Source organism: Sebastes umbrosus, chromosome 8 (assembly GCF_015220745.1).
Source record: "Sebastes umbrosus isolate fSebUmb1 chromosome 8, fSebUmb1.pri, whole genome shotgun sequence".
In the NCBI taxonomy this organism is placed as follows: domain Eukaryota; kingdom Metazoa; phylum Chordata; class Actinopteri; order Perciformes; family Sebastidae; genus Sebastes; species Sebastes umbrosus.
The window spans coordinates 27080848-27092238 of NC_051276.1; the positions used below are offsets into that span (position 1 = coordinate 27080848).

At 42.6% G+C, this 11391-nt stretch overlaps 1 protein-coding gene across 1 annotated transcript in view; it reads left to right on the forward strand.

Moving 5' to 3' along the window:
- Positions 1-3327, forward strand: part of ksr2 (kinase suppressor of ras 2) — a 117110-nt gene extending 113783 nt beyond the window's left edge. Inside the window, exon 22 of the mRNA XM_037777586.1 lies at positions 2054-3327. Within this exon, the coding sequence (XP_037633514.1) occupies positions 2054-2060 (7 nt within the window). The 3' untranslated portion in view covers positions 2061-3327. The remainder of the gene's footprint in view (positions 1-2053) is intronic.
- Positions 3328-11391: the final 8064 nt, after the last annotated feature.

The window sequence follows — 11391 nt, forward strand, 5'->3', positions numbered from 1 at the left end:
AAAACATTCTTGGTTTTAATTTATGAAGAGTTTAAAGGAACAGTTTGAGAAATATGTTGATTTGCTTTCTTGCTGAGAATCAGACGAGAAGATGAGCAGATGGTTCGTACAGTTTGGAGACTGGAAACAGTTCGTCTGGCTCTGTTCAGAGGTATCAAATCTGCCTACTAGCACCTCTAAAACTCACTAATTAACATGTTACACCTTGTGTGTCTTTTCATCACTACGAGGTTGCCAGGCAACCAGTGGAGACTCCAGGAAGTTACTGCACCTGGCAGCTTTGACTGACAGAGATGGCAATATAAGCAAACAACCCCCCAACTGTCATCAGATTTTGATTCAAATGTTGCTAAATTGTGATTGTTCACAATGACATCATGTTTTCCCACAAAACAAAAACTAAAAAAATACAGAAATCCCTCGTGAAATAACCAAAACTGTTCAAACTAGAAGTGCACTTGGAGAGCGCAGACCTCTGCCAAGGCCAAATGCGCAAATCTCGCAATGTTAACTTAAGTGAAAAATTATTACGATTGTATATGCCCTGTGATTAAAAATGTAATGGGTTCTTCCTTGGCCCATGCTACAGCCTTCCACCAAGTTTTATGAAAATTAGGCCAACAGTTTTTCAGTAATCCTGCCGACAACCCAAAACCAAACCGAGATCATGACCTCCTTGGCGGAGGTAACTATGACAGCAAATGTTGAAGGATTTCATTGTTCATAGAAAGAAGTTGATTGAGAAAATATTGTTTTCTTTTTAAAGGCTTTCATGTGGCTTGACAGTAGAATATTTTTTTTTTAACTCTAGCCGTGTTTCCATTCAATAGTCGAAAAGCTAATTTTAAGCAAACTTCTGACATGTCGCAAAAAAGAAATGTGAATTATGTGCATTTCCATCAACTGGTTTGGAGTGAATAAACAACACGTTCTCATCCCAACTCGTCACATACCGCCACTTTGTCACACCCCTTGACATCACGCCATTTTCGGCATCAAAACCACTAAAGTTAGGTTTAGGAAAGAACTACATGGTTGGGCTTAAAACTACTATGTTTGTACGGTGAAAATGTCTCTGAATGTTGTAAACGGGACAAGAATGAACAGCTGATTGTAACGTGACACACAGGACACGAACAGTGGTCTCCTGGATGAAAGCCTTGTGTTCGTCGGACCCATCCACCTCCCCTCCCACCTGCCTTTCTTGGAGCGTTTACTGTTGCCTCAAATGGGTTTACATTATAGTTAATGGAACGCCCGGTGCGTTTCATACCGACGCTCAAGGTTGCCTTGTGCGGAGGTACCGAACGCTGACGACCGTGACAAAGCCTCGGTACTTGACACCCTGGGAATGAGAACGGGCTGGAGTAAACTAGGCTGCGTAGTTTTGTCAGTTGTCTGTTGTCAGTTGCCAGTATAGGCTGCGTTTTACACATGGCTATAATCAGCCTATAAACAGAGTAGAAGAAGAAGTAAAAATAGAGAGAGGCCTTCGGGAATTTGTTTCAATTGGGCAAGTTTTAGTTGTTCTTTCATGTCAGCTATTGGTTATGTTTCTTGTTCGGAGACAAAGACAATATAAATATATATCCGGGAAGATGCAGACAGTGCTAACAGCTGATCAGTCATGTGACTTAAATGTTCGCTATGTCAGAACGTATTTGTCTAAGGCATTTCCTTATCCCATTTAGCGCATCAACTCTTTTTCGAGAAAGGCAAAAACCAAGTGAGTGGAAACACGGCTAATGAGATGCTGCGACAGGTTACAAAAACAAATAAGTTTTTGCAATTCAGCATGACAGTTTCAAAACATTTTCCACTCACAGTGCAGAACATATTAATGCATTCATTTCCAAACTTTTCTCTTCACTGCTGTTGTTGTTGTTGTTCTTGGATTGGCAAAATTTAAAAGAACACCTGAAATACAATATTCAGAATGTGCATTGTCTGAACGTAGCCTGTAAACAGTGTGGTTTCCTGCAGTGCTGTGTGTTAAGACGGCTTCCGATTTAATGTTGTTTCTGTTTTCCTTCCCTCCCCCTTCCTGCTCCAGGCTGTAACGGAGGCATCGATGGGACTGTGTCTTTGCGTGAAGCTCGTCCTCAGCTCTGCTCACATCTGCTCCACCGCCCGCCCGCCCGCCCCACCACCCACCCACCCTCTCTTGCCCCACCCTGCTTCCACAACCTCCACCTTTCCTGCTCTTCCTTCTCGCTCCAGCTCTGACACATACATGTTTCCCCCTAATCTGCCTGATTGGACCCTTTAGCGGTCAGTATTGGCCCACTTTGCCAGAGTGGGTGACAAAACACGCCGCAGACTTTCAAACAGAGAGGCCTTTCTCCGCTCTATGCCTGAAGCCCTTCCCCAAAACGACACCCTTGTCTTTCCGTTGAGGAACTTCAACATGCATACAGCACCATTCATGCCATGCTGCAAGTCATTTTAAGCTGCAAATGTGTTTTTTAATACCATGATTGTGCAACATATCATTCTCCGCTTTTTTAGGGAGCCCCAGAGAGACATTTTCACCACAGCCACAAAACTGTTAATGACAACATCTGGAGTGTGCAAATTATGCAAGAGTCATTTTGAAGTCAGTCATTTTGGTCGCCATCCTTTTGAAGACCTTATATCTCCACAATGTTGACTTGTGATGATTTAAGCAAAATCCTTGTTTTAGGTACTGTCACAATGCATTTGGAATATTGACATGATCCACAATTGTATATCTTGAGGGGTTTTATTGGCCTGAGAAGTAGGAAACTTTTTTTTTCAGCACTGAAAGTAACATTTTACCTTTTTTAGTTTACCCGAAAACTTTAAAATCACCAAATATGGAGATTCATAGTTTGCATCGGACAGCAAAGCGTGGCCACTATGCTTCGAAATGTGTATTTCTGCATTTTCTTCTTTCTTTCTTTCCTTTTTTTTACTGTGCCTGTAACCAAAAACAGTCTCACACCACAACATGTAACCCTGTCGCCTGGAAATTATGATAATATATTACTAATTTTAACAGCAGTCTAAGTACGTAACGAGGCATACTGAGCATAATGAAGAAATTATTTTAATGAACGTATCTGCCAGTATCTGCTTGTATCAACTAAAGCATATTAACATTTATGATTATGTTTAAGCAGCACTTGGTTGAGGCCAGGCAAAGACTATGGTCTTAGTCAACGTTTTCTCATACAACGCTTCGTATGATATCTTACGAAAAGTTATTCCTCCTTTTTTGTTCGTTTTCTTACGAATGTCCAGCAACACAATTTCCGCTCGTTACATGCATACAGTCTTTTCAAAATAAACTTCAGTCTTCACAGGAAACAACTCCCTTAGGTTTAGGCAACACAACTACTTAGTTAGGTTTGGGAAAAGATTGTGGTTTTGGGTTAAAATAAGTGGCGTTACTTAAGTACGTAAGTTACGTGACAAATAAATCAACGTTGACTTCTTCAAGGACACAAACGCCCGTCACCTGGATTAACGTCCAGTACTTTTTGACCAATCCCATCCAACTCCACCTCCTAAATAGCACGACATTACAAGGACATTACCCATGTCATGAGAACTCATTTTAGCTTTTTCGCATGTCATTTGTACGCCTCTTTTGCGTGTAATTTTTACGCCACGCAACAAAACTACAGTAACGGCCGCCGTTAGATTTAGGCAACAAAACCACATGGGCTTAAAATAAGTACGTAAACTAAGTAAAATACGTACGGAAACAATGTAACAGAAGTACGGAACCCATCCACCTTGCCTCCCGCCCACCATAAGAAGTCTTCCTCACTTTATATTCTACGTCACTGGCTCTGAGTGTAACATGCGTTTATATTGTAGTCAGTACAGACTACATGGCGTACAAATGACACGCCAAAAGCAAGAACACCGTTACATTGCACTCAAAATCAATTACGATTACCATTTAGTGAATGATTTGCCCTTTAGTGCGAACGGGCTGGGTGACAAAAATGTAGCGCTTTGTGTGCTTGAAATAACATTGCCTTTGTTACGTTCATACCACAATGTAAAATTGGGGAAAACAAGTCAGTATATAAACGTAATTTCTAGAGGACAGGGTTGACATGACACTGAACATTGTGGAGTTGTGTGAATGTTTCACATCATGCGAGCTGCCCAGCACATCAACAGACTTCTACTGGTGGCCACTAAGCAGCTGTGTGTCTGCGCAGTCGGGAGGTTAAGTGCCTTGCTCAAGGGCACCTCAGCAGCAGCAGGAAAAAGTGATTCTTTACTTTTTGTCGCCCAGATTTCCCCAGTTGATCCCAGGATTTGAATTTTGTTTTTTTTATTTCTGAATGCACACAGATGGTTCTTTTAATTTCTCCGCTTCCACAATGCTCCCAATTGACACCAGAAGAGCCAACACTTCTCTTTAGTGTCATTTGTGCACACTGAAAGTCAGTCACTGGTTTGTTTTCCCTTTCAAAGAGAAATAGTTATACTGCAACAAAGCTGTTTATCTCACATCTGCTTTAAACTCTGAAACGAGCTTCTCAACTGGAAAAGCCCAGGCAAATCATGGAGAAGATGGAGCGGTATCAGATGCTGGTGGAGGGAATCAAACCTCCCAATGAGAACATCTCAGTTAAATTGATTCTATTACATGCTCTGCTAACTTAGAAATCTGCACACCCGTTTGTTTGTGTGGACTGGCAAATTACTCTCTTCCCAGTGAGTGAGGAAGAATGAAATGAATTCCAAAATCCCTGCACCCACCAGACGAATGTTAAAATATCTCCATTGATATTCGCATCCAGTAGAATGAATGGGACTTTTTCTCTGAGGAATTTTGCTTCTAAAATATTGAATCTCCAGAGATTTCTCTGTGAATCCCAGCGTGCATGCTGTTTGAGCAAATTACACCGGCGCTAAAATACAGATAATTGAACAGAATATGTATATGTGTGTTTGTGAGAGACAGTGAGCTAATAGATTATTCAAACTCTTCCCCCACACATGTAAGTGTCTATTGACCTCAAGGCTATGCAATTAAAATAAAGAAAAAACATACAGTTCAATATTTTGAAGAGATAAATATTTTACTAAAGTGCCGATTTAATGGACTAAACTACTCGTTCTTGACCGTTTTGAGTATGCATTTAACATTTTTCTAGCTGTAATCAAAAGCGAATCCTTTTTTTGTCTTTCAATACACCTGCGACTTTTACATAAAGTCAAGGCATGTTTTGATTTGTTTAGGGAACACATCTTCCAATAAGGTCTGATTCTGATATGATAATCAAGATGAACTATTAAATATTCAACCTCCTCTTTGGCGAGAGCACTTGAAGCTCCTGTAAATTTGACAGCGGTACAGAGAGGCAGATGGAAATGACTTATTGGTGATTCAGGGTTGGTCTGCACTCAATTAACAGCCACAATCACCACCACATGGTGTATTACATCTCCGCTGTATCCCTTTGCAAACAATCCAATGTTAACATGCCAGTGCATGCACTGAGTGAATTAGAAAAGCTCCGGTTTGTTGTTGTTTGTGAGAACGGCTTACTCTTACATGCACACAATAAAGCAACTATTACCAATAATGTGAGCAAAGCAAGAGTCTGAATAAACAAACAATCTGCATGGTTTCATACTATGACAGCTCCCTTTAATTAATAAGATCGAGGAGGGGGTTTCTGTTTTTAATTTTCACCCTGCCGCTATTCAATTTCAAATTAATAACAACTGTGATTTTTCTACAACAAATTCAGAATTGCTCATTCAAAGTGAGGAATCACTACATGGAAGTACAGGTGCATTTTCATTTAGTTACGGTCCATGTTTAAATGCTCCAGGAAGAGCACGCAATTAACAAACAAACACCATGTTTTTACTATGTGTTCTGCCTGCAGCATTACATACCGTCTTGGCTTTAAACTTAACATAACAACTGTTGTGCTTCACATGTGTTGCTGGCATGATAAGGATAAGGCTGGTGATATTCTATATTTTTCTTACTGTCAACAAATCCCACGAAAAGACTGAAACTAACAACATGTTTATCCGTCTCTCGATACTTTCTGACTTCGACTCTCAGTGACCCCCAAGCCCATTGGTTCCTACTGAAGACACACATCCCTTAAAACAAGCTATGAATATGAAATCATTTTTAATAAAGGTTTCCTAAAAATAGCTGGGCACTGTAGCAGAAGTAACAGCGCATTTGTACGGGACTATTTTTAGCTGCGGATTTGGTGCGTTAGCTAGAGCAGGAGGGCGTTTTGGGTCTTTTTGTGGGATTTGGATTTCATGGTGTTATGTTAGAGTGTACGGTAGGCTATTTATAATCTCTATAAACAGATTCTGCATTCATATGTAGGCAACGGGACAATATTTTGCAATCGGAAGTTTCCGTTTGTAGTCCGAGTGGTATTGACCAATCATGTTTGAGCAGGCTTTGGTTGAATGCAGGTAAACAGTCCGTGTGGAGAATCTTGAACCCACCGGCTGTCGTCTGGCGATGATTTATTGGTTTAAAATTAGCTTGTAAACTGGCTACAATACGGTAGTACACGTTGTCTCTCAACTCATCTCCAGTCTCTGTAAACTGACTGTAAACAAGAGGAAGTCTTGGCCCTGGTATCCGCTGGCTACACCAGAACCCCAGAAATATCGCCCTTTGCCCCCAGAGATTTATCCGTCATCAGATCCGATAGACGATGGGTTTAGAGATTGTGGTATTTATGGGCTTTGCACTGCTCACATAATTGTCCTATTTACATTTTTGGTGTGCATGTAAAAGTGTCCACTATGTTTGTGGTAGAAAGGAAAGTCATTTGTCCATACTGCTTAATAATTTTGACACAAATATAAATTCAACTTGGCGCCCACATAGTTAAAAGTCTTTTCCTAACCAGCTCCTGCTGATTTCCTTTTAGACCATGAAGCTCTGCATCCTGTATGAGTGTACACAGTGTGGGCAGAGGACAAACCCCAGTTGGACCTATTTCTCTGCAATTCCACTTAACCTTACATGCACTTGGCTAATAGGGCCTTGTAGAGATCAAACGCAGTGGCAGGACATGAAAAACATAATTCACAGAAGAAAAAAAAGGCAGCTCTAGACTGCAAAATGAGCTGTTCTCATCTCACCTAATTCCCTCTGGTTCAACAAAACTATTTTGAGGTGACACAAGTAGCGTGCCGCATATGAGTCCATGCAGATGAGTGACTGCGAAGATGTTTATTTTCCTACTTAGAATTGTTCACGGTTCATTGCTGACAGCAACAATACAGCAACACACATGACAGGCTGCAAGAATTGTATGGTTACGTATGAGCTTAATGCAGTTTATAGAAAAAATGTACAACCTCGTCCCATGTAACTGACTTCAATTCCTTAAAAAAAGTACATTATAAAAACAACAAAATGTGTTAAAAGATACAGTTTGAAGAACCTGCATTTGTAGCTTTAAAGCAATAGTTTGACATTTTGGTAAATAAACATATTCGCTTTTTTGCTAAGAGTTAGATGAGAATCAATATCAATCTTCTCATCGAACTCTCGACAAGAAAGAGAATAAGCATACGCATTTTCCAAAATATCATACTATTCCTTTAAAGGCAGAGATTCAGCAATGACAGTGAAGTCCGTCGGTGCAAAGAAACACCATGAAATTGTTTTGACTGTTATAAGAGAGTGCACTGAAAGGGCTTCTCACAACATTTTTGTCAGTATATTTATCAGTATTATTTTTGTTTGGAAAGGTTTAAAAGGTGACTCTAACACTGTCATCAAATCATAGTAATGAAAACTTGAGAATGTACAGGATGATGTCAATTACAAGCAGCCTTTCCAATAGGGAAGAGTTGATCCAATATGAACAGATTAGCCTATATATATACACAGTATATCCTCCTTTATGATGACAACTGCTCACAACTGGTCTATATTTTGATTCACGGTCATGTTGCTGATTCAAATGTGCTCTGAATCTGCTTTCATCCTGGATACTGGAAGTATTTTTGTCCCGGGCTCATCTCTCTGTAAATCATGTCCGTTTTTTCATCCTCTGTTGTCATTTTATACCTAAAATGCTTCGCTGCAACACAGTCATAATGCAACACCGTGATGCTTTTTTTCCCCCTTTCAGGTTCCTGACTTTGATTTTTACAAATCCTCGACCCCAACCACACTTCCTCATGAGCATCAGCATCCTCATGATACCATCCTCAACACATAATGCTGTCCTTGCTCGAAAGAGCACATATCTTTCATTCAAGCTTGTAATGGATCTTCATTTGTATAATTTGTACAGTAAAGTTTATAAAAGTTTTCTACCCTTCCAGAAATGATTTAGTTTCTGCTGTTCAACTGAATGTCAATGAATTACAATTTGCAGGCCTTGTTATAAAGTTTGTGTTTTTTGTGCAACATTTGGGTTTGTTCTACTGTCCAGGAGAGAAGAAAAATTGTCAATAAAAAGTGATAATTCATGTTGTTTTGTGTGAAGGTCGTGACCCCTCCAATTATTGTTTGTATACTCCAAATGGTCTGACGCAAACAATACATATAGAAATGCAACAGAAGACACGCTTCATTCAAAAAACATCACAATACCTGAACTTGACCTCCCTGAAGTCATGTTATGACTTTGTCTTTGTGAGAAATTGATGTTGTTTTTTTAAAAAAAGCAAACAGTCTGACTCATATTGTGCCCCGAGACATCATTAATGTTGCTATTAATGCAGCTTACATTGCCTTGACATTAAATTTAGAAAGCTAATGTATATTGACCAACTGAACTCATTTGATGCTATTATTATAGCTCATGGCAGTAATTTGAAGGATAGCACACACACTGCATCTCAAATCTAAATCAGGGCATTCTGCATGCAGCACATATGTTTGTTAAGCATGATAATTATCTGTTAAACTTGTGCAATTTAAAAGTTACTCTCCACCATAAACCCAGTGTAACCTCACTGTGAGAGGAAACATACACAGAAAGGCCCCGGCTGCATGCTGGTATTGAACCCTTGACTTTGTTGCTGTGAGGCGACAATACTAACCTCTGAGTATAATCAGTATTGATTTACATATTCTTTTAAAAACACGACTAAGAGCCTAAAGCCACGCTTGCAGTGCTTTGAGCTAAATGCTCAAATAAACATGCCAACATGCTTAAGTGTAGCAAGTAATATTTACCAGGTTTCCCTCAGTTTTTCCTGTGAGCCTGAGGCTGATGAGGAAATCTAGCTTTGCAGGTGTTTAGTCATAAATAAAAGTATTGTCTACAAATTACAATTTCAACCTGAGGTTTAGATGAAAATGTAAAGGATCACCAAAAATACTTGTAAACCTTGAGACCTCAAAATTTGAGTTTCAGAGACTTTGTTTCCTGCATTCTAGTATCTTAAAAAAAATTAAAATAACAAAATAATAAGTGCACTGCAACATCCATCCATCCATCCATCTTCAACCGCTTATCCGGGATCGGGTCGCGGGGGCAACAGCTCCAGCAGGGGACCCCAAACTTCCCTTTCCCGGGCCACATTAACCAGCTCTGACTGGGGGATTCCGAGGCGTTCCCAGGCCAGAGTAGAGATATAATCTCTCCACCTAGTCCTGGGTCTTCCCCGTGGTCTCCTCCCAGCTGGTCGTGCCTGGAACACCTCCCAAGGAAGGCGCCCAGGAGGCATCCGTGCTAGATGCCCGAACCACCTCAACTGGCTCCTTTCGACGCAAAGGAGCAAGGACTCTACTCCGAGTCCCTCACGGATGACTGAGCTTCTTACCCTATCTCTAAGGGAGACGCCAGCCACCCTCCTGAGGAAACCCATTTCGGCCGCTTGCACCCGCGACCTCGTTCTTTCGGTCATGACCCAACCCTCATGACCATAGGTGAGAGTAGGAACGAAGATTGAATGGTAGATCGAGAGCTTTGCCTTCTGGCTCAGCTCTCTTTTCGTCACAACGGTGCGGTAAAGCGAATGCAATACCGCCCCTGCTGCTCCGATTCTCCGACCAATCTCACGTTCCATCGTCCCCTCACTCGCGAACAAGACCCCGAGATACTTAAACTCCTTCACTTGGGGTAAGGACTCATTCCCTACCCGGAGTAGGCAATCCACCGGTTTCCTGCTGAGAACCATGGCCTCAGATTTAGAGGTGCTGATTCTCATCCCGACTGCGTCACACTCGGCTGCGAACCGATCCAGTGAGTGCTGGAGGTCGCAGACCGATGATGCCAACAGGACCACATCATCTGCAAAAAGCAGCGATGAGATCCTCAGCACACCGATCTGCAAACCCTCCTCCACCCGACTACGCCTCGATATCCTGTCCATGAATATCACGAACAGGATTGGTGACAAAGCGCAGCCCTGGCGGAGGCCAACCCCCACCGGAAACGAGTCCGACTTACTGCCGAGGATCCGAACACAGCTCTTGCTTTGGGCGTACAGGGATTGGATGGCCCTGAGAAGTGCCCCCCTCACCCCATACTCCCGCAGCACCCCCCACAGTATCTCCCGGGGGACCCGGTCATATGCCTTCTCCAAGTCCACAAAACACATGTAGACTGGATGGGCATACTCCCAGGCCCCCTCCAGGATCCTTGCGAGAGTGAAGAGCTGGTCCGTTGTTCCACGGCCAGGACGGAATCCGCATTGTTCCTCTTCGATCTGAGGTTCGACTATCGGCCGAACCCTCCTTTCCAGCACCTTGGAGTAGACTTTACCAGGGAGGCTGAGCAGTGTGATACCCCTGTAATTGGCACACACTCTCTGGTCCCCCTTTTTGAAAAGGGGAACCACCACCCCGGTCTGCCACTCCTTAGGCACTGTCACCGACTTCCACGCGGTGTTGAAGAGACGTGTCATCCAAGACAGCCCCTCCCCACCCAGAGCCTTCAGCATTTCTGGGCGGATCTCATCAATCCCCGGGGCTTTGCCACTGTGGAGTTGTTTGACTACCTCAGTGACTTCCACCAGGGTAATTGATGATGGTCCCCCATCAGCTTCCAGCTCTGCCTCTACCATAGAGGGCGTATTGGTCGGATTCAGAAGTTCCTCAAAGTGCTCCTTCCACCGCCCGATTACCTCCTCAGTTGAGGTCAACAGTGTCCCATCCTTACTGTACACAGCTTGGATGGTTCCCCGTTTCCCCCTCCTAAGGTGCCGGATGGTTTTCCAGAAGCACTTTGGTGCCGACCGAAAGTCCTTCTCCATGGCTGCTCCGAACTCCTCCCACACCCGCTGCTTTGCCTCCGTCACGGCAGTGGCTGCTGCTCTTCGGGCCCGTCGGTACCCTGCAACTGCCTCCGGAGACCTCCGAGATAACATATCCCGGAAGGCCTCCTTCTTCAGTCGGACGGCTTCCCTGACCACCGGTGTCCACCACGGTGTTCGAGGGTT